This window comes from Colias philodice, chromosome 28 (assembly GCF_061535455.1).
Source record: "Colias philodice isolate Cphi_HAF_F1 chromosome 28, ilColPhil1 Martin Lab GWU primary, whole genome shotgun sequence".
NCBI lineage: Eukaryota > Metazoa > Arthropoda > Insecta > Lepidoptera > Pieridae > Colias > Colias philodice.
In genome coordinates, this window is record NC_143113.1 from 4,334,439 (window position 1) to 4,358,698 (window position 24,260).

The 24,260-nt window shown below is 33.4% G+C and overlaps 1 protein-coding gene and 1 long non-coding RNA gene across 2 annotated transcripts in view; one reads left to right on the forward strand and one right to left on the reverse strand.

Moving 5' to 3' along the window:
• The first annotated feature begins 454 nt into the window (after positions 1 to 454).
• On the forward strand, positions 455 to 1,629 carry LOC149476335 (uncharacterized). Its single transcript, XR_016317852.1, has 2 exons — positions 455 to 561; positions 1,163 to 1,629. It is a non-coding gene; the product is annotated as an uncharacterized LOC149476335 (long non-coding RNA).
• Positions 1,630 to 2,846: 1,217 nt separating this feature from the next.
• The window catches only part of LOC149476336 (uncharacterized), a 91,005-nt gene continuing 69,591 nt past the window's right edge, over positions 2,847 to 24,260 (reverse strand). The window contains exons 36-53 of the mRNA XM_089712397.1: positions 23,767 to 23,906; positions 22,736 to 22,897; positions 21,598 to 22,313; positions 20,976 to 21,167; positions 19,956 to 20,008; positions 19,519 to 19,648; positions 18,772 to 18,909; positions 17,802 to 17,965; positions 16,291 to 16,382; positions 15,815 to 15,948; positions 14,850 to 14,971; positions 12,443 to 12,587; positions 11,885 to 12,015; positions 11,149 to 11,252; positions 7,589 to 7,690; positions 7,078 to 7,177; positions 6,293 to 6,436; positions 2,847 to 5,748 (exon numbers count right to left, since the gene is read on the reverse strand). Coding sequence (XP_089568523.1) covers positions 5,607 to 5,748; positions 6,293 to 6,436; positions 7,078 to 7,177; positions 7,589 to 7,690; positions 11,149 to 11,252; positions 11,885 to 12,015; positions 12,443 to 12,587; positions 14,850 to 14,971; positions 15,815 to 15,948; positions 16,291 to 16,382; positions 17,802 to 17,965; positions 18,772 to 18,909; positions 19,519 to 19,648; positions 19,956 to 20,008; positions 20,976 to 21,167; positions 21,598 to 22,313; positions 22,736 to 22,897; positions 23,767 to 23,906 — 2,911 coding nt within the window. The 3' untranslated portion in view covers positions 2,847 to 5,606. The remainder of the gene's footprint in view (positions 5,749 to 6,292; positions 6,437 to 7,077; positions 7,178 to 7,588; positions 7,691 to 11,148; positions 11,253 to 11,884; positions 12,016 to 12,442; positions 12,588 to 14,849; positions 14,972 to 15,814; positions 15,949 to 16,290; positions 16,383 to 17,801; positions 17,966 to 18,771; positions 18,910 to 19,518; positions 19,649 to 19,955; positions 20,009 to 20,975; positions 21,168 to 21,597; positions 22,314 to 22,735; positions 22,898 to 23,766; positions 23,907 to 24,260) is intronic.

The window sequence follows — 24,260 nt, forward strand, 5'->3', positions numbered from 1 at the left end:
TCCCTATAGCCTACTAGTGATGTAGTGTAATATTCAAGTAACTTCATTAAAATTTCAGCGAAATTACTCTAATTCGCTTAATTTTTGTAATAACTACAAAAAAAATATATAAGCTTAGTCACTGAGAAAAAAGATAAATACTACATTCTTTGGTATAATACCATATTGTCTATATTGTGGATATTGTTGATTTGAATATTTTCCTTTTCGCCAATCATGCGCATCCCTAGCACAGTATCGATATGCAATCCCTTCTGCGCCATTGACATGAATAGATGTCGGATTGGTGACGTCGTAAGCGCGTGCCGTGTTGTTAAGTGCGGAAAGTTGTAAAAATATTTTATCGAGTAGGTATCTACCAATATTATAATCGCAAAAATGGCAAGTGAAGAGTTTTATAGTACAGAAGAACTATTGCGCATTTTAGAAGTTTTCAAAATTTATTACCTAATAAGTCTAATCAGTGCCTTTATTAGAATATTCTTATGATACAAATTGTCGCTATGTCATATCAAAATATGGTAATTGACCTAAATAGGTACCTACATATAATTAGTATTTGTAATAACTCAAGTATTAAACATGTATACGTGCCTACTAGTGATGTAGTGTAATATTCAAGTAACTTCATTAAAATTTCAGCGAAATTACTCTAATTCGCTTAATTTTTGTAATAACTACAAAAAAAATATATAAGCTTAGTCACTGAGAAAAAAGATAAATACTACATTCTTTGGTATAATACCATATTGTCTATATTGTGGATATTGTTGATTTGAATATTTTCCTTTTCGCCAATCATGCGCATCCCTAGCACAGTATCGATATGCAATCCCTTCTGCGCCATTGACATGAATAGATGTCGGATTGGTGACGTCGTAAGCGCGTGCCGTGTTGTTAAGTGCGGAAAGTTGTAAAAATATTTTATCGAGTAGGTATCTACCAATATTATAATCGCAAAAATGGCAAGTGAAGAGTTTTATAGTACAGAAGAACTATTGCGCATTTTAGAAGTTTTCAAAATTTATTACCTAATAAGTCTAATCAGTGCCTTTATTAGAATATTCTTATGATACAAATTGTCGCTATGTCATATCAAAATATGGTAATTGACCTAAATAGGTACCTACCTACATATAATTAGTATTTGTAATAACTCAAGTATTAAACTAAATGATTGGAAAATAAATATGTAGTTTTAATGCAATTCCCTTTATTTAAAGGTAATAGTTGTTTTGATATTTACAAATAAACACTCCACAATAATACCTATAGTTCATATAAACTTAATAAATAAACTCGATAAGTTATAATAATATACAGCTACACATCCCTAATCAGAAGCGAGAGATTATAAAAAAAGGATGGTTGCCCGCGCCATTGGCATGTATACATGCCAATGGGGCGTAACTGATAGAGAATAGTGCTGTAACTTGCTGCAATTTTATATGTATTTTTGTATCTCAAAAGGTTGATTTTTTTTGTTGATAGTTGCTATAAATGTGGTCTTAAGTTTTTACAGTAGGAGATGAGGTTAAATAAATATTATTTTTGTGTTATAAGCTGTTTATTCAAATATTCAGACGTGAATTATTATGTTTATCGATAACATTTTGGACTCCCTACTATTTTCAAGGTTATCTCATTGAATTTGTGGCTTGGCGTGGAGGGCACGGCGATGCGTTTTTGCTCTGGCGGTCAAAAGGTTAAAACCAAATTTCTTTGGATATCAAGAGTGAAGATGTCTGGTGAAGTCATGAACAGTTTTCGGTAGGCATCGTAAGCCTGTAGAGAAATAGCTCTCATCGAGTAATCAGACTACAGCCTTCTTTATATTATGACACAAACTAACTAAAAGAAAATCCTTAGACCGAATTTTTTCAATAACGTGTATAGTGGCATTTTGATACGCATTTCGTAGTACAAGGTGATACTTATTGGTCCAAGATCCCAGAGCCGTAAGACACAACTTATTTTGTAGTAGAGGCACTGTAGAGGTGTCACTGGTAGAGCTTCACAAACATTCAGATATTAAAAAGTACACTAGAGACTACTGTGAACCGAAACTTATATGCTTTAGAAAATAAGTTGTGTCTAACGGCTCTGGGATCGTAAGCACAGATTAGAGAATAGTTACTTCGTAATCGTAAGCTCCTAAAGATAGAGTAATCTATATTATGGTGTTTTTGTTCAAGTGTCTAAATGTAATTCTAATAGTAGACGTCACTAGATGGCGCTGTGCTACTTCGAAAATTTATTTTGTTTGACTACGTTTTCCGGTACTATCTGCATTTTTCGGTACTATCTTTACTTATTTTTTTTGTTTTAGCACTAGATGGGACGGGGTTAGATGTTCATTTAATTAATTTGGCACTCGATGGCGCTGTTGATACTGATGCATGAAACTAATTTTCAAAACCTATGCGAAAATAAAATTTTGAAGTTTTCAGAAAAATTAACTATGATACTTAGTCAAATGTGGTGAAATCGATAAGTATTCTTTAATATATTTTAATGTATGTGGAAATGGTACTTTCTAAAGCTAGTTCTGGTTTTTCGTGAGTGTTCTTTGAACTACATTATGCTTTTCTAATGGTGCTTTTCCACTAATAATGTGCGATGTATAGGGAGGAATGTGTTTGTTTCTTTCGGTTTGAAATTTGATGGGTTTAGAGTTTGAAACGATACTATTGGTTATTTACATACACTTTTCTCGCACATTATTGATGGAAAAGCAGCCTTAACGTGTATAAAAGTGTAGTGAAAATGAAATGTTAGTTTCTGTCTAATCTTATATGTCTAAGTATAGGTTAAGACCAAGGTGAGGTATAAAACAAACAACAAGAGAGTGCTTCAAAAATTATTTATTTTATTCGTATATATAATTTATATATCCATTTATAGTTAAAATCAACCGATTCACACAACATATAAACTATTCATCACGAACGCCCGCCGGACGATACACCAAAATATGTTTTGCATTTTTACTGGCAGTATTAAAAAAACATATATTGGCAAAGGCTACTTGACTACAGATTATCAATAATTTATCGAGGCTATTTTGTATCTGTCAACCACAGAGTATAATAAAAAAGCTGCGTATTAAGTAGACAATAATTAATACTTTAAAATACTATTTCAACACATTTGTGCCGTAGGAATGACGTATAACTAAAAATTAATCTATTATACAGTGTTCCCTTATGACATGCAGGAATATTTTTTTTCGTAAACCAATCAATCGATAATGTCCTGCAAGTGGCGAATTTCGTAAATAAGTACTAATAATTTGGAATCACAAAATAAATAAAACTTACGTGTACAAAGAAAATGACTCGCATATTCGAAAATTTTACAAATAATGAATTTTACGACTAACGTCTAAAAGCATAAACAATTTTTTCGTTACAATCTAAACAAAATCAAAACGATAAACCAAAAGATTCTCATTCATTTTACAAATAGGTAAAATATTCGAGACTAAAAAAATAAACATTAAATATTACAAATGGATGTATAACCATTTCAAATCTATCGAAATCCTCTACGCTACAACCAATTTTTCCTGTACACCATATTATTCAAATTTTACATCAAATTCTAAAAATTGGAAATAACATGAAATAGACTACACATAATTAGCTATTTATTAAAATAAAAAACACATAAGAAGTCATTTTAATATGTAAGATATAAGAGCGTATTTAGAAACTATCATAGAATCATCTATAGGAAACTTAACGTTTTAAAAAGTATCAAATATGTAGTCTATTTCATAGTTTTCTATCAGAGCCAATAATCTATCGCACTGCGTACAGGCTCCATTTAATCTAAACATTATATTTTATAATTATTTGCACTTAAAAATTATACAAATAAAACATTCCTTTATGAAAATACACAAAAAACCCTTCGTTTTGGCGCGCATTTCAATGACAGCTTCTTTTTCTTTTTAATTTTATTTTTTTTAATGAAATTTACAAACTGGCCAGAAATTCAAATTTAGAACGCGAGTATTCGAATACTGCTTCGTTGCTGTTGCAAAATTAAAAAAAAAATAATAATTCGAATGTCAATTAACGTTCTATATTATCTATGCTTAAAAATATATCTCAAACTAATACTTTTTTAACTTACTCTACGCTATGTACACCAGCTACATTTAGATACAATAACAATCGTAGTGTGCGTGGATTTAATTACATTTTATATGTAATTAATTTTATATTGAGATTCGTTTTGTCGCGTCCATGTTCTAAATTATTTTTTTGCAATAAAATCAAATGTCACATTTGGAATGTAGATTAAAAATAGTTCACCATAGACTATTATTTTTTTTAATGAACAATAAAATTGTTATTGAATTTAATTGCCATTTAAAATTAATTTGTTAACTAAATAAAAATATAAATTAAGTATATCTAAGTTCGATGCTGAATGCAGTATGGCCGGATGGCGTAAATAATTCAGAACATAATATGTAATATATGCTTCAAAATTAGAAAATTACATTTATTACTGAATATTTATTAATTCAACATGGATAATAAGTAATCAATTTTACACGAAATTGACAAATTATTTGACGGACTTTTTCTGTTTTAAGCCGACTACTCACGTAACTGCAGCAGGGGCAATATTGAAACAATCTCGGGCGGAGCAATTTCAGTTGTTGTCTAAATTGCCCCTGTTTGCCTATACACATCACAATTAAGGAGCCAATTAAGTGTGCAATTCCAATATTGTCCCTGCTGCAGATACGTGAGTAGCCGGCTTTAGGAATTTTTGAGTTAATCTGACTTCAGTATTTATTTTAATTGTCACATTTTATCAATATCTTAATATAACAACATTTATTTGTTTAACATTTGAGATACCAATATTTTACATTTTAATAATCACTGATTCGTATAATATTGACGAGTCATTACAGTAAGTTGTTATAATCAAATTATTAAACAAAAAGTCGACCAACAAATCTCTCAACAAGTTGGTCGACTATTTCAAATATTGGATTAGTTGTGCAACCAGTTGTAGATTACAACTGTATTTAGGTATATTAAAAATATATTTTTTTTTCTTTTTAATTGAATAAATCAGACTCATTTATCTTTGAATATTCAATGAAAGGAACGATTTACGCATAAAAATAAAACAATTTTTCAACTCTCACAAATCACTATACTATCTTGACGTGACAAAATAAATAAAAAATCCCATAAAATAACTTGAAAAATATAAAGTCGCTCATCTCTCCAATATAGTTAGTCAATAAATCGCACAACTAGTTGCTTAAAGTCATATAAGAATGGAAATACCATTGATTCCTCAAATGAATAAAAAAAAATAAAAAAAGAACAAAAACCATAACTCTCAATATTATAAATATCTATTATCCAATCAAATTTCTTTATATCAGACAGTTTTCAATACAATATTAATAATATTCAAAAACCAATCAAACAACCGGTTGCACAACTATTTCGACATCGATCAATCAGAAATACAACAATCACAAAAATTGCCCCACAATTCTTGCAACAAATCGTCCAACTAGTATCACTTCCCCACAAATCTTGCAACAAATCGCCCAACAAATCGCTTCAGATCTGCGTCCAGCGTGTTTCAAAGAAATGTCTCATAGCGTGACCCGCTCTACCGACGGGACTGTCGTCTTCGTTGAACACTTCGCAATTACTGAATATCAGCCGAACGTCCGCTGCGAACTCGTCCTTGCTTTTGTATCTGTGGACGAATAAATAATAGTTTAAACTTATGTTTTATTTTGTGATGTCAAAGTTATGACAAATCTGTGGAGAGAAAAACAGAATATGTTATTATTCAAATAACGTTGTGAATTTGTGATAATACTAGCTTTCCGCCAGCAACTTCGCGTGGTCAAAAAATTAGAAATTCCCTTAGGAATGATGTTTCGCGGACCATTGATAACAGTTAAAATGTCAAAGTTATTATACTTAACTTGACTAGCTTTACGCCAATATTTAACAGCTTTTCTGTTTGGTTATCTGTCAGTTTAAATGCCAAAAGTACAATAACGATGTGGGTTTGAATAACTTTATCAGCAACAGCTGGCCTTTATTTTATTTATTCAAAAAAAGTTCAGTAAAGTGAAATATTACAGTTACATACAAATATGTAAATGTATTACATACAACCTCTCATACGCCTGTTCGTAAATATCATTTTTATATTAAATCTCTTTTATTAACAGTTTTTAACAGTTATATTAGCAGTTTTTAACTTTCTAACCTTATTTATAAAAACTTACCCAGCCTCCTGCAATTTCCGTTTTATAGTGGACAAATCCATAGGATTTTTAATAACTTTCTTGTATTGGGGGAATTGTTTCGTATTCACCGGAATGAGAAACGGCCAAGCGTGCTCGTGGCATTCCATTTCACAGAGGAGACTCCTGGATAAAGAATTAGTATTATTTTTACTATTTACTACAAGTTAGAGCAATTATTATCTATACTAATATTATAAAGCTGAAGAGTTTGTTTGTTTGAACGTGCTAATCTTAGAAACTACTGGTCTAATTTGAAAAATTATTTCGGTGTTAGATAGCCCATTTATGGAGGAAGGCAAGGAAATTTTTTCGACAATATTTTGTCAAACTCAAACATTTATTTATTCAATTAGACTTCTTCTAGAAGCACTTTTGAAACGTCATAGGTACATATTTTTAAAATTTACCACCGATTCGGAAAGCAGTATCTACGGAGAAGGAAGGAAGGAAGAATCGACAAGAAACTCCATAGTTGCTCTTTTTAATCATGTCAGTTTTACAATTTAATTTTATAAATTATGTACATATGTAACATCAAATCTTGCCAAAAAAGTTTCACTCCTGACACGTGTGCTCAGTTTTATTTAATATTGCAAACGGGCAATTCTAATTCGTATTTGATTATGTATCTATAATTAATTTACTATTTGTTTACTCTTTCTTGTAATCAATACATATAATAAATCAGCCAATAAAAAAGGTCTCAGAGAATAATTAATTTCATTTAAATTCATATTTTGGTCAATCATTGAAATAAGACATACTTGCAAAACTGCAGTTCCTTGTTATTTTGTTTCTTGGTTGAGTTTTTTTCCTTTTTGGATCGCGACAGTAATGGCACATTTTCTGCTTCATGATCTTCACCTGAATAATAACAATTATTTATTTTATAATGCGTTTTTAAATAATAAAAAATTAAAATATTTTATCTAGATTGAATCCACACATAACATTAATATATTGTATTAACCTTTAATTTTAAACTTTCAATTGAAAGATAGCCTGAATAACTTTTTATTTTGAAATATCAAAACGATTGTACTAAAAAGAAAATTCATGATTGATGCGCTTGTTGTGTGGAAGAACGTTCTAGAAGGTGATAGAACATTCTAGAAGGTGTTAGAACGTTCTAGAAGGTGGTAGAACGTTCTAGAAGGTGGTAGAACGTTCTAGAAGGTGGTAGAACGTTCTAGAAGGTGGTAGAACGTTCTAGAAGGTGGTAGAACATTCTAGAACGTTGTAGAACAATCTAGAACATGCTAGAAGGTAACTTACCATCAACATGATCTGTATCGTCATGAGGTAACGCGCCGTTTCCAGCTACGAATTGTAATGCTCGTCGCTTTTCTGGCGGACCTTCGTCTGTTATTTCTGTCACTGAAAATAAGAGTAAATTTTTAAAAGGAAATAAATATATAAATTTTTTAAAGTAAATTTTTTTTTTCATTAACGTGAAAATTTTGATTTATCAAGGCCAAAGAGAGATTTGGTCATAAATTTTTTAAAGGAGATTCAATTATCAATTGATAGGATGATAATTCAAAACTTTCACTAAGCGATCGATTTGAATGCCGTAACACCAAAAATGTCAAATTCTACATAAATCCTGTTTTATGACTGTGCCTACCAATATATTGTACCTATACCTATGTCAGCAATATTTGTGTAGAGATTGTCTCATCTAAAAATGAACGCCCCTCCACTGTGTTTACGCTCACATTCAAAGTACGTGTATAGACGCAATACACACAAATTGGTCTGCCTCATTGGTCGTTCAGTCCTCCAGTCCCGTCCATGCCCGAACGACAGGACCAGTTGACCAACTAGTGCATAAATGACGCGATGCACGACAGAACGGACGTGTCATTCCGTACATAGCGCGCTCTCCCCGCCATACAATGCTAGGCACCTGAACTGATCGCCCGATTAGTTGACAAATCAGTGCGCGAGAGTCAAAGTTTGCAGTAGAATCGCCGCGCGCACACATATAAAGTGGTTCAATAATTATTTGTCCTCACCACAGACATGTATCAAGATAGACTAAGCGAGTGTATGTACTTCCCGTGTCCAAACTAAGTTTATGAACCTTACTTGACGCTGGCCTACACTCAGTCCGCGCTTGCAGTTCGCCAAGGAAAGACGTGAAGCTGAATAAAGTAAAATGCCGAATTGCGCCGTTATAAACTGTAGAAACTCCACAGCTGTGAGTGGCCGAGTTATCGGAGATGTTTCCTTCCACCGGTAAGTAATTTTCTAATCAGAATATGCACTATTTATTTTAAAATCAAATAAAGAATATCTGTGGAAAACGATCGTGACAAACATGGATACCAAACCATACGGAATGATTCGGAATACATTGCGGCTTTTACTTGGCACGGTAAAGATCGCGTCGTATGATAACAAGCAATGAATAGCGTCTTCTCATTTTTCTGTTCTCATTTTTCTGTCCAATTTTGTGGTTAGTGATGTTCATTTGATGCAACAGTTCTCGATTCTAATCGATTTTATAATCGAACAGAAAAATGATAATTTGAAGGAGCAATTTTTCAGAAAAAAAGGCATAGATTTTTTTTGTCATTTAATACGACTTGACCTAGAACTTTTAAGTATTTTAATACAAAGGTACTAAAAATAAATATTATGACATGGACGCCATTAGTTAAAGTGTCATCTTGGGAGTTTTTTAAGAAAACTCCTTATTGCTTAGACTATGTCTGTTTTTTCAGTTTTCCAAGTAACCCGAACATAAAAGAAAAATGGATCGATGCAACGGGACATAAAGATTGATTGATTGACAGTTTCATTACTTTCTTTCGATGGCCTCTCTAGTACGTAGTACATGGTAACACAATGGGCATATGTAAGAAAAAGCTATAACACATTAGTTTACTTGTTAGAATATTAAAAGGTTTATAACTTTGTTTTATCATTCCTCTGTCTATGGTAATTATCATTTTTCTGTCTTGAATCGATTTAGTAATCGATTACGATTCATTTATTTGACTACCTACCTCTTAGATCATTAAGTAATGGATGGAGTACGCTGGCAAATGTTCTAACTAAACTTTCTGCTGATTTTGGTGCGGGGAGGGTAACTCACACTGATGAAACACAATGAAACATAATCACACATTCACAAAAATAATTTGTGTCACGAAAGTCGTAAAAATTTACGACCTTTTAAGCGACGAGTTTTTAAATTCAACTCTATCATTAAGATAATAAAGATTAAATTTGTATTTCATTCCAAGATAGTCATGTGGAGTGGGGTTCAATATCGCGTTCTAAATTCAACTTTATCACTTAGGTCATAAAGATTAAATTTGTATATTTTCTTTCCATGATAGTCTCGTGGGGCCGCATCAATGATCGAGTAAACATGACTCGATTATTTTTCTTGATCATATCGCTAAACGATACATCGACGATTATTAGAAATTGCATTTTATTAGAAATGTACGTTAAAAAAATAAAAAAATATACACAAATGAAAGGTTATTCCATCTTTTTTAATATTCGACATGTTTGAATTGCTTCTGCAAGACTTGACAGTACAAAACGGCATTTTTAGCGGAGCACTCGCAGACGTCCGTTCGACGTTTTACGAATACGCAGAGTGCTTGTAATCGATTACGCAAGTAGTTTTTATGAAAGGATAAGATTTTTCGATGAAAATAATCTTATACCTCGGCAAAAGGGGAAACGCCTGCGAGTGTTATCCATTACTTAATGATCTAAGACCTACCTAGACATAGATCTAGTTTGATCTGATTTCTTTCGATTTACTTCGATGGGATAGGACGATACTAGAATCGCCGCGCGAGTGGCGTCCTAATCGATTAAGCGTAAAATGAAATTACCATCACTAAAAAGCGCTCGTGACGTCATAACGCGTCAAGGTCAGTACAAAAAATATGACACGCTTGGTTTTCATACAGATCGCGGTACTTGCGTAGTCTATCTATGTCTGTGGTCCTCACACATTGAAACAATTAAGTTTAGTGGAGGGGCGTTCATTTTTAGATTAGACAATCTCTAACCATATTAGGATTCGGAACCGATCTGCGAATCCTAATATGGTATACAGAGCCAGTCGCTAACCAACCAACCAAATGTAATCACGCCTCAAAAAAAAATGTATGCGTGTACTAGAGTACACACGTAAGAAGTGAAACTTCTTTATGACCTTAAAAATGTCACGAGTATGGCGTAACGCAAAAATTTCACGCGTACGGCGTAACGCAAAAATGTCACGCGTACGGCGTAACGCAAAAATGTTACACTAAATTTTTGTCCAACCCCAATAAAGAAGTTTCACTTCAATAATCATGTAAAATCATTTATATATGTAGGAGTATTACTGGCTGGTAGAAGTATTACTGGCTGATGAGAATTAAATCGGAACGAGATTTGACAACTGTCGATCTAGCGGAGCGTCGCGTCGATGGTCGGCTGCAGACGTTGCTTGGTTACAAACGAAGAACGGCTAGAGCACCACGTTTGCGACGAATCGCTATTGTTCCGAGTAATCTTGTGTATGGTTGTATCGAAACTAATTAAAAGCGATTGATCAAGTGATTCCCTAATTACTAGTGCATAGATTTGTACGATTACATAACATTTGTTTGTAACATTGATGATTCATTTGTTTCCACCAACATTATAATTTACTGAAGATATGGGTGATTCTGATGATTATGGCCATCCGCCCATATATATATATATATATATTATACACATATATTCTTAAATTGCCTTTTCATTCAACAACAACCAACATTTAAATAGGCAAATGACCAAAATCTTAAACAATATATGTAACTAATCCTTACCAGCATGTCCGTTCTCATGTTCGCTTGGATGTGTTTCATCTCGTTCTGTAACTGTTGGAACGCATTCTTCCGCTGTAGTTGAGGTTGAAGCGTGGGATGCTGGGCTGTGATTTATTATTTATTATTTGTTAGTCTCTTCGTCTGGATTGGTTCGGATTGAAACGATAAAAGAAAAATATAAAACGAACTAAGAAACTACTATAAATAAAAAATAAATAAATAAAAAATAAATGTTACGGTAAGATTCCTAATGGCGTGAAATTAAAATATAGAGAATGTATAATTTAAGAATAAACATCAAGATTATATTAGTGAATGAATTATGAAGATATTCGTAACTTAATAGCCAAATAGGTATGTTTAAAAATGTATAGCATTTATATATAAATAATGTATCATATATTTTCCACTGTTCTTCTGATCAGCATCAACAATTCAAGGGTTTGTAAATAAGAAATTTTCATAGATCCGCTTTAGAATAAGTTAAACAGTCATAATTATGTGTTTTTCCACATTTATAAATATTACCTACGCACCATAGGCTTTATATCTATGTGTGAAGCTTCTCTATGTCGCGGATCTCCTTAGGGGGCATCCATTAATTAGGTGAGGCATTCAAGCCGAGTCGAATCTCACTTAATTCTTATTTCGAAAATTCTCATAAAAACGTCTCACGTAATTAATGGACTCCCCCTAAGGGGGTATCCATTGAAACATTACCAAAACTAATTATTACCTAGGCACCATAGGCTCTATATCGGTGTGTGACGGTTCTCGATGTCGCGGATCACGCTTGGCCGGTTTTCGCGGTTTCTTTGCGGGCGCTCGGGATATACAAGCTGCACAGTACCATTTGCCGCGGGGGTTCTAGAAATAAGATGATTTATTAAAAATGTGTAAAAATGTCAATAGAATTATGTTATAATTGGGTTAGTTCAATAAATAAGGGTAGCAACGATATGTACATATATCTAAATGTACGGCGTGTGTGCAAAGCCTATTCACCTAACAGATTAAAAATTATCGTATACACATATAATCGGCAAGTTTCTACTGTTATTTACTTTAATGTTCATTACTGAAGTGTCACAGAAACTGTAATTTCTGCTGATATTTTTGGACCTTTTTATTTATTTATTTATTTTAAACAATTAGATTACATCCATTAATGTTAGTACGTGACTTATAAACTTATAAATAAACTAACTACGTATGTCGACTCGTATATGCATGTAAATGTGACTCTCATGTATCTAATCTCACAGAGTGTGTCTGTCTGTCTGTATATACGCACCTTCAACAGCGGCGGATACAAACAGTCCGCGTGGTAAGCCCTAGAGCACAGGGCACAAGGCAACAGCCTCCCCCCCCCACTGCCGGCCCCACACACAATGCATACACGCTCTCCACGGGCTTTGTTTACGCATTCCCAGCAATACCTGTAAATAACAATGGCGTTATTCCAAAAAAAAGACCTTTATGACCTTATTTTTCAAAAAATAATTTACAATATGCAACTTTATAGAAATACGTCGAATCACGCGTGGTAGGGATAAGAAAAATGTTGTGTGGTTTTATGAAACCACGGTAAAAGTGAAACTGTTCGAACGGTTCCGAACACTGCTTTGTGTAGCGCATGTCGCGTGACGGTCGGCTGCCGAGTAGGTATACCTACTCGGCAGCCGCGATACACGCGACATGCGCTACACAGACCAAACAGTTTGAGACGATGTAATAAAAGTTTCACTTTAAAAAGATGGCGCGCGCGTAACGAAAAAATGTTACACTTAATTTTTTTCCAACCCCGATAAAGAAGTTTCACTTCAATAAGAATGACGTTATAAGAAAAAATAACAACACAGATTGTATTGTATTAATGTAAAGAAAACTAGCTATGTCGCACGGTTTCACCCGCGGACGAACTAGCGGGCAATGTCAAGTATTTCTATAGCACATGACGTTTTAATCTAAAGTATAACTTACATTTCTGTAAAGTTTCATAAAAATCCGTCCAGTAGTTTTTTGGTAAAAGAGTAACAAACATCCATCCTCACAATCTTTCGTATTTATAATATTTGTAAGACTAGCAGTTCACCCCCCATTTTGTGGAGAACTATATTAATAAATAAATAAATAAAATAAAAAGCCCGTTTATTTCCAATCCACAATAAAAGTTTTGACACAGGTAGTTTACATACTTAAAGCTATTTTACATATATTAATAATGAACACTATATTAATAATGAAGGTAAATCGATAAAATATACTGTTTAACGTCCAACAAAGTGTGCACGGATCACTTATTATGATAAATTATTCACCAATTGACTAACCGGTTGGCTTGGTTGGTAGTGGCCCTGCCTTCCAAGCCAGAGGTCGTGGGTTCGATTTCCACCCGGGGCAAACATTTGTGTGATGAACATAGATGTTTACTCTGTGTCTGGGTGTTAATTATCTATATAAGTATTTATTTAAAAATTGTAATGTATGTTATTCAGCCATCTGGTTTCCATAACACAAGCGAAAGCTTAGTATGGGATCAGATTGTGCCGTGTATGAAAATTGTCCTGAAATATTTATTTATGTAATTATATACACAGTAAATAGTAATATTTAATATATTACTATTTACTATTTAATGCATTAAGCATTTGCAAGATGCTCTCCAAACATGGCAACTTTCCACTACCTCCATCTTTTATTCACCAAAACATACACAAAAAATTATATATTAACTAACGATCCGCCCCGGCTTCGCCCGTGGTACCTACATGTTTAAACTTTAAACTATCCTATCTCTCAAGTTGGATCGAACTGCACATGGTGTGCGAATTTTATTATAATCGGTTAAGAGCTGATTTTTCAATGCTTGGATAAAACTTATCCGCCCAATAAAGTATTACACTGTGGTATTAGGCGCGGGTCAAACACAAGCGGCGCGGGCGCGGGCGTGCCATAAGCGCACCTCTTGAATGTGTTTAGCACCACGTCCTTCTTATACATTTTGTATGAAAGAATTTTGGACAGGCGACGAGGCGGCACGCCACGGTTGCGCCGCGGGCGTACCGCGGGCGTACCGCAGGCGCGCTTCCCCCATCGCATCCAAATAGAGGACAATTCACGGTCATACACAATCAAAAACAAATCGGGTGGTAGGAGACGGTAGCCTGTCAGTCAAAAAACTCAAAAATCCGTCAGTCGTCTTTAAATATTGGTGGTGACTGCACGTGTTCTCTCTGTGTGGAATTATATAGAGCTGCTATTACATACCCTTCGTTTTGTTTTTAAAAGTGAATTGAATTAATCGATGAAATGATTTACACAGGTGATGGCAGTAGGGAAAGTAAAAATGAAGAAGAGCATAATGAAAGTTCCCATGTATCTACAATGTCAGAAATAAAGATAATCCTGCAGGTATCCTGCAGGTAATCCCATGTATCTACAATGTCAGAAATAAAGATAATCCGGCAGCGCGCCCGAAGCGCGCCGCTTGTATATGTCCCGCGCCTTACACGATAATATTAAAATGTCACGTAAACTGTCAAATACGGGCAATTAGAATACGTTTTTAAAATGGTAGTTTTATCATTATTCGACGAATAAGTTTTATCCAAGCATTGAAAAATCGGCCCTAAGTGGTTTAGGAGTCCATTGAGGACAAACATTGTGACACGAGACATATATATTAAAATGATACATACCAATCGCCCTCCGGTATTTTATCCATCCGTGGCTTGAAGCAATAAGTGTGATAACCCTTATCACAGCCATCGCACAGTAGAAGTTGATCTTCATTATCACCGGACAGGCAGAATTGACAGTTCTGTAAAATAGCCAATTTGCGCTTACTAGCCCGTCGTTGGCTCGCCTGTTGTTAATGTGTGGTTAGTATTTGTATGAAGCAAAGGAAATTAAATTAAAATTAAAGAATAAAGCGGAAAAAGAAATGGTGATTTATATGAAAAAAGAGCGTGTTAAAGTGAAACTTCTTTGCCAAGACTCAAAGATGCCAGAATCGCAAGAAATTAAATTAAATTAAGAAAAGGGTTAGGATAATGCAGAATTAAGAGGTTTTTAAATGATTTCAATAAGAAAGATAGGTTAGAAATTAAAATGGCAGAAATGAAAAAGAAATTCAAATTATAAATTTTAATTGTTATTTTTAAAGGTTAATTCTCATAAAAAATAAAGCAAGGTTAAAACTAAATGCTGGTGCAAATAAGAAACATAATGCAAATAACGTTAAGTAAACGATAAAATTAAAAAAGAGTACAGATAACAAAAATGAAATAATAATGTTGCGACAGAGTTAGTATGAGTTTATAAATGTTTCATCGTGTGTGTAGTATGCTGTATATTGTTTAATATGCTGATTGACTAGAAATTAAATTTAAACGGATTTTTAACATGATTTATTCATATATTAAGTAAAACAATTAATTAAAAAATGAAAAAAATATTCCTTGTTACACTAATCATTTTAACTTATCTGACTTTTCTTAAGAAGAATTTGCAATGAAAATATCAAGATTATTAAGTTTTATGTATTTAATTATTTATTCTTGGCACAATACAATAAAAATTTCCAACTAATTAGATTTAAAAATGCCTAAGAATTTTTAATTAAAATTTCCATTCTAATAAAATAATAAAAACAAATACTTACAGCTTTCATAATACTCTTGTCCCACGCGATATGAGTTTCCAGTGCGTTCAACAGCATCGCAATTTGCGCAGCCGTATTGCACCTTGATACCGCGTCGCGCCAAGTTGACAAACCGCGGGCTATGCCTTTTGTTTCTGTTTGAATAATATTTATTTATTTGAATCTAATTTGAAAATTATGTAAGAACAATTTCATCAATATTGTACCAGCCATTTTTTTCTATTAAAAATTATCAAAATTTATATCTTAGTGCTCTTAAGTTCAATTACGAATTCAGGACAAGTTATTTAGAAATCAGACAGACAGACTTATTTTTTTTTAATCCTAAATAACTAAAGAGAAGGAATTATATTTTCTGTATACATATTTATTTGGTTTTGAATAAAAAATTCTGAACTATTAAATAATCGTGATATTCCAAATAACAAAATATTTACTTCTTACTATAGATTAGGTTTATAAAATACTATTATTACCTTTAGTTTCACTTGCATCAGAATTATTAGGCGATGTCGCAGATGAACCGTGTTCGCCTTGCAACATGGCGCCCAGATTTGCGTCGTTTGTGCTGAAAGAAAATTATTAATTTAATTATTATTACGTGAGAAATGTTCAAATAATAGTATTGTGTAATATTCCAACAAATGATACATAAAAAACTTTCACACAGTTTTGAGCAGTAACAATTTATAACTTTTCTTATTGTTTGACAATTAACTAATTGATCCATCGTTATATGAACTTTACCTTCATCTTTAAAAGAATTGAATTAACTCTATCTGCCTCTATCTAACTATAGAACACCATAAACACTAACACGCTTAAAGCGTTATTTATACGCATATTATGTCCTTACAAACTTACCATAACATTTAACTATAAAATTTGTATTTTAATTGTTAATATACTTATGTGGGAACAAGATAATTTATTTTAATTAAAATAAAAAGTTTGTAGTAAAAAAAGAATAAGAAATGTTTCATAAATAGTTTAGTTTTAGTCTGTATTTTCTATTAAGAATCTATGAATATATTGTGTGTAAATCGATGATTATCTATGGTTTATTACTTTTTGGTTTTGATTGTAAAGAAATGGGAGATTATATTTTTTCACCGGAAAAGGGATAATAAATTAAATTGGGCGTTTTGGCTTTTTTAAATAAAAATTACATATATGTAAGTTTTAAACATAATATATTATATATGACGGCGCCACCGTCGAGGCTTTAAAAAAATAACGAACGTCAAACCAATCTAAATCAGCGCGCGCGCACGACTCGGGTCATTCGTTCGTCGACCGTTGCCCAGTGCACATCTCTCACGAGCTTACTATAACTTATTTGTCACTAGCTTTCCGCCCGCGGCTTCGCCCGCATTTTCAAAGATAAACCCGCATAGTTCCCGTTCCCGTGGGATTTCTGGGATATAACCTATCCTATGTGTTAATCCAAGTTACCCTCTATATGTGTGCTAAAATTCATTGTAATCGGTTCAGTAGTTTTTGTGTGAAAGAGTAACAAACATCCATACAAACTTTCACATTTATAAAATTAATAGGATACTAGATTTCCGCCCGCGGCTTCGCCCGCGTTTTCAAAGGAAAACCCGCATAGTTCCCGTTCCCGTGGGATTTCCGGGATAGAACCTATCCTATGTGTTAATCCAAGTTACCCTTTATATGTGTGCTAAATTTCATTGTAATCGGTTCAGTAGTTTTTACGTGAAAGAGTAACAAACATCCATACATCCATACATCCATACATCCATACATCCAAACAAACTTTCGCCTTTATAATAGTATTAAGATTAAGATTTATTTTTATTAATGGTCATAATTGTAATACCAAGTGATTTTGTGGAGACTTTCGTGTTCTTTTAAATTAATCTCGGAGCCTGACGACTACATATATAAATATATCAAATCTAACTAAAAACAACTAAAACACACAATATAATATATGCACCCCACCCCCACCTACCTCCCGTACCTTTGCACGAGCGGGGGCTTCAGATACCGGCGCTCCACGTGGGCCTCCAACTGCGCCAGTGTAGCCCGCGCCCTCTGCACGGGGGACCCGCCCCCGGGGCCTGCGCCCCGCCAGCCCTTCACTTGCATGGACGCCGCTAGCACACGCTCTTCTAGGGCTTCCACCTGGATGATTATTTATTTTTTTAATTTCATCAAATTTTTGGCTAAAGTAATACTTGCATAGTATAGAATTGTTATAATATTCAGGTATTGTAGACAATATCAATATATTTAATAAATAAATAAATATTTCAAAACAATTTTCACACACGGCACAATCTGATCCCATACTAAGCTTTCGCTTAAATACTTATATAGATAACTAGCGGTCCGCCCCGGCTTCGCCCGTGGTACATGTTTACGTTTTCTCTACATAAAAACCATCCTCGTACTTCAAGGAATATAATAAAAAAAGAATTATCGAAATCGGTTCAGCCGTTCTCGAGTTATGCGCTTACCAACACATTTTGCGATTCATTTTTATATATAAGATTAACACCCAGACACAGAGCAAACATCTATGTTCATCACACAAATATTTGCCCCGGGTGGGAATCGAACCCACGACCTCTGGTTTTGAAGGCAGGGCCACTACCAACCAAACCAACCGGTCAGTCCTCTCCAAGTATATTAATCTATGGATCCAAATATAAAAAATAAATAAAGTCTTTATTCATTCCTTTACTTATATCTAATTACAAATTTTATTTGTTGTTTGTGTGGTTAGTATTAACATTATTCTTATTTCTCTATAACAATTCTATTTTTTAAATATTAAATTAAGTATTAGTAAAATATAAAAAGGACCGCTTTTTGCGGTAAAAGCCTCCTCCAATTTCTTCCACTCATCCCTGTTCTTAGCTAATCTAGTCCAAAGGGATCTAAATATATTAATCTATAATAGAAATATATCACACACACACACTCACCATAGCCAACACCCGCAGGTCCACTCTATGTGCCGTCTCTACACAATGTGCCCCGGGCTCATCGGGTAAAGGGAACTCGCCCTCACAAGGGCTCGCTGTGAGCTGCGTTCGTGTGGGGTCTCCCTTGTCTATATATAGCTGAAATAAAGTAAAATGGGGCATTTATTTATTTATTTTACTGTTTAAAACAACTTAACAGTCTTAGATACTAAAATATACAAAAATAAAAGCAAGAAGCAATTATTTATCACTTAATGGTCGTTATATAGACGTAATAAAAACCTCTAGACACAAGCGAAATATAAAAGATGGGGTAGAATCGTAGACGTTAGAAACAACTAGATAATCGAAACAAGAAAATATTACTGTAAAATGGGGTAAGATAGACGTAATATGAACAACTATCTATCGAAAAAAATAAATACCGTTCGAATTGAAAAGTAATAACTCTGCCTAATAGACACGTAGGCAGAGTTTTGCTTCGGGCAATTTTGAAACGTGATTTTTTATCATACGTAGGTGTATATCTCTATATACATATTATAAAACAAAGTCGCTTTCTCTATCCCTATGTATTCTTAAATCTTTAAAAATACGCAACAGATTTTGATACGGTTAATAGATACAGTGATTCAAGAGGAAGGTAATATATTACATAATTTATTAAGTTTTTAGACAAAGCGGAAACTGAAACCGCAGGAAAGCTATGTATTTATTAAGCTAGTTACATAAAAAAAAACAAAATACCTTATTATTAACAGTTGGTAAATGTTGCACAAGCGACGCATGTAGTTCCCTCTCTCTCACACCTCGCGGATGTAACGAATCTAGAAGTGATTTCATTTGTTCCGAGTCCGTTATACGCCACCAGCCGTGTCTGCAAGTGGGAAGTGCTGTAGCGATTTTGATGCAACTATTTGGATGGATAACTTTGTTTTTTCAAAGAGCTTATATATAGAGCAATATATTAATTTTCTTAAATAATATACTTTACATATATGTAATTATTAAAAAATAAACTAAAAAGTGCCTTGAAATAGTACTGGACAAATTTTTTATAAAAAGGCAAGAAATCGTCAAGATCGGTTTATCTCGAAAATTCAGAGGTAAAAAAAATCGAATTGAGAACTACCTTCTCTTTTTCAAATCGGTTGAAAAGTAAGTTTTATTATTATTTAAATTACCTTTCTTCTAATGGCACAGCCGTTCCTCCAAGCTTCTTGGGTAGACCGTGTACCTGTGATATAATACATAATAGATTTAGTTTATATACAATATGAATATTATAGTTAATTGTGATGAACATAGAAGTTTGCTCTGTGTCTGGGTGTTAATTATCTATATAATTATTTATTTAAAAATTATATATGTATGTTTATCAGCCATCTGGTTTCCATAACACAAGCGAAAGCTTAGTATGGGATCAGATCGTGCCGTGTGTGAAAATTGTCCTGAAATATTTATTTATTTATTTATTATTAATCGAATTATGTGAATGTCAAACTCAAACATTTATTTGTTCAATTAGACTTCTTTTAGAAGCACTTTCGAATCGTCATTACATATTTTAAACATTTACCACAGTACAATACAGTTTACAAGTATACACTGGGAATACATAATAATAGTCCAACATTTGTTGCAAGGATTAGGAAAAACCCAGAAAAACCTAATCAGACTATATAATATTCATAAATGTACCAATCAAACACAATAATTTTCACAATAAATTATGATTCATTTTAATCCTAATTTGGATTTCATTGTTTGAAAGGCCACGACAGGTAATGGCTTTGTGAGCCCACCTGCTAGCTGCAAACCTGTGGGAATGTAATTTTATTTTATTACATTTTGTTCAACCTTTTCCCTTGAAAAATGATATTTTATGTCTATATGTTTTGATCTCTTATGACTGGTGGGGTTATTTGCATAATTATTGTCCCTTTTTTATATAAACTTTTTTAACCTTTTTAGTATTTTTATCTATATATCTGTGTTATTCTGTCCGTGTGTACGGATTTGTGTGTATGTGCGTACGTATTTGTGTACATGTGTACGAGTTAGTTTGCGCGTGTACGCATTTGTGTATGCGTGCGTACATGTTTGCGTGCGTTTGTACGCATTTATGTGTATGTGCGTACGTACGCTGTACGGCGTACGCTTTTCCTGCGCGTGTTTATGAGTGTATGTTTGTCTGTTTATACCTTGCATCGTTCCAACTGGTCCAATTCCTCAGGCGACATCTGTATAGGCGGTGGCGAGTCACAAGTCACATAAGTAGAGAGAGCATTAAAGTTTAGTAAACCGAGGGAACTTAGTCCTGAGGCTTTGGCCTTTTGTAGGGACATGTCTGCTTTGGCTGAATCCGCTTGGAGCTCTTTTTCTAGGTCGTTCTCCTGTGGATAATTAATTTATTATTAATTGTAAGTTATTATTATTTTATTCGTTAATAGTATTTTTGACAATTTATAGTTTTTTCAATCTATGTTTCAATATCAAAATCATCATCAAAATCCGTTGCGTAGTTTTAAAGATTTAAACATACATAGGGACATAGGGACAGAGAAATCGACTTTGTTTTATATTATGTAGTGATCTACATAATTATTATGAACTTTTACAATTGTATCCATCTAGAGTTTGTTTGAACGCGCTAATCTCAGGAACTACCGGTCCGATTTGAATTATTTCGGTGTTAGAAAGCCCATTTATCGAGGAAGGCTATTGATATATAATCATCACGCTAAAGCCAACAGGAGTGGAGCAATACGGGTGAAACCGCGGAGCACAGCTAGTCGTTAATAAATACCTGAATTAAATAATTACCTGTTCCTTACACTCCGTTTGTCGCACCGTATCATTCAAACTGGCGTCCATCATTTCCTGATCTAACCCGGACATTGTCAAACTGGAGTCACTGTACACACTATTGCACGGCACTTGAACACTAGTCACCATACTGTTCAACGTGAACAGACTCGGGTCGTTCAATAGATGTAGATTATTCGATACGTCCCATTTGTGACCTTGACACATCAACACTTCGGCACATGTATGTTCGTTATCACAGTATTTGGGTATGTCCTGTTTTTCTTCATTTATATTTGAGAGGAAGGAATTTTCGTGTCGCAGTATGGAAAACCATTTTCCGTCTAGTATTTTTGAGTAGAGATGCGCATGAGCGTCTATTTCATCTTCTTTCGTGTCTTCTTTCTCATCTTTGACTTCGCTTTCCGCTTTTTTCGCGGCGTCCAATTGTGAGGACACCGCTTCCGCCATTTTGCGTAACTCCTCTAGATTGTTAACTAGATTGTCTTTGGTGTCTTCCGGTTCCGTTTTGTCTATGGTCTCTGTTTTGGCGGGGTTCTCTAGTTTGACGATTTCCTGCGGTTTGTCTATGGGTTCAGCTTGTGCGGCGAACATTGGCTTGTGCGACGGTTTCTGAACGAGGAAAGCGGTGGGAATTGAGTCTTCTATATCTAACATGTCTTCCTCTTCGTGACTCTTATGTTGAATGTACTTTTCTTCCATTTTTATTGAGCCTGGAATACAAAATTATTAATTTATAGAATTATTATATTAGGTAAATGTTAAAAATATGTAATGACGATTCGAAAGTACTTCTAAAAGTCTAATTGAATAAATAAATGTTTGAGTTTGAGTTTAGGGAACGAGGATTTGTTTAAGAAAAATTAATCATGAATGAAAACAAATTTATTGCACAAAAAACTTGAGATAATAATGCATTGATGCCTTATCACTTATAAGCAATTTGTACCAGGCAACACAGACATAACTAGATAATACTTTTGTAAATTAGTGCATATTTTTATTCATACAAAAAAAATGTTATGTGGTTTTAAATAAATAGAAATATACGTTCCCAAACTTTAAATACAACTTAATTAATATTTCCCTTATCTTTTTCCACAAAATTATCAAAAACAACATATCACTTCCTCACCTTCGACCTTACAAACAATCTTGTTAGGTTCATACTTGATTATCTGCGTCTTATCACTTAGATTGAGTTCTGTTTTAATACTCTTTAGTTCTAGAGCTTCGGCTTCTGCGTCTACTTCTGTTTCTTGTGGATCTTCTTTTTTGATCTTCTCTTTCTCTACTTCTGTGAATATAAATAAATAAAATATATAAATATTATAGGACATTATTACACAAATCGACCTAGTCCCACAGTAAGCTCAATTAAGGCTTGTGTTGTGGGTACTAGGCGCCGATAAATATAATATTTTATAAATACATATATAGATAACACCCAGACCCAAGAACAAATAATTGAATTCATCACACAAATATTTGCCCTGACCGGGGATCGAACCCGGGACCGTCGACTCAGTAGGCAGTTACTTTACCACTGCGCCAACCGCGTCGTCATATATAATAATATGTACAGGTAAAGATGATATTATAAGAGAAAATTGTATTAATTTCTTGTTGTTTTCATTACTTCGTACAGAATTTGAATTTTCTTGTTTCCTTGACAAATTCATCTTATAATATTTCATTGGCATTTTTGTTCAACAGAATAAAATTGAATAAATTTACTGTTTTAGAAATTAATTTACATTGCCCTTTCAATTATCAAACTAAGGGCTGATTTTTCAATCGTTGGTTAAAACTTATTCATTGAATAACGTATTGAACTACCATTTCAAAAATGTATTCTAATTGTCCTTATATGACAGATTACAGGTGACATTTAAAAATGTTCGTGTAATACTTTATTGGACGGATAAATTTTAACCAAGGATTGAAAAATCGGCCCTAATTATAATATCCTGTTTTTATTAGATCAGTTTCAAGTCAATATTTTTTAATTTATGTTTACAATTCTTTTTCAGCCTTTTTCTAATTACATACTTACTATGTAATATTTAATAATAATAATTGGTCCACTGAGTGGCGTATTCTAAACATAATTATATCAAATCATATTGTAAGCTGTTAAAATTTTAATTAATAAGTAATATTTACCAGTATCAACCTCCATTTCCGGTTTGCACTTATCCCTCGCTAGTCTCTCGTGATATGACATTATTTCCGGTTGAGCCGATTCCATGCCTTCTACGAACACACCGCCGCAACTGCCGAGCCACCAATAGCGACGCCAATATCTAGGGAATATGAATTATTTCTACATTTATATATAAAAATTAATTTAATAACTAGGTAACGATAGTTTCGGTAATATTTAAAGAAATTACCGTAGGATAAAATTGAAAGTCACTTAAATAATATCACTACTATCTACCTGAAATCTCTTGGTTACATTTTCGAATTATAAGATGATTTTAGTATAAGGATAGACTTTACTGACCCCAGCAACATGTTTGAAATATAATGCACTGATTTTTGAACTTAATTTCTTAAAAGTTTCGTTCAAAGTTTCATTCAAATGGATGCTATGATTTAAATAAAAAACACAATAAATAAAAAACACAAATTTCATTGATAATCTTACCGTAGCT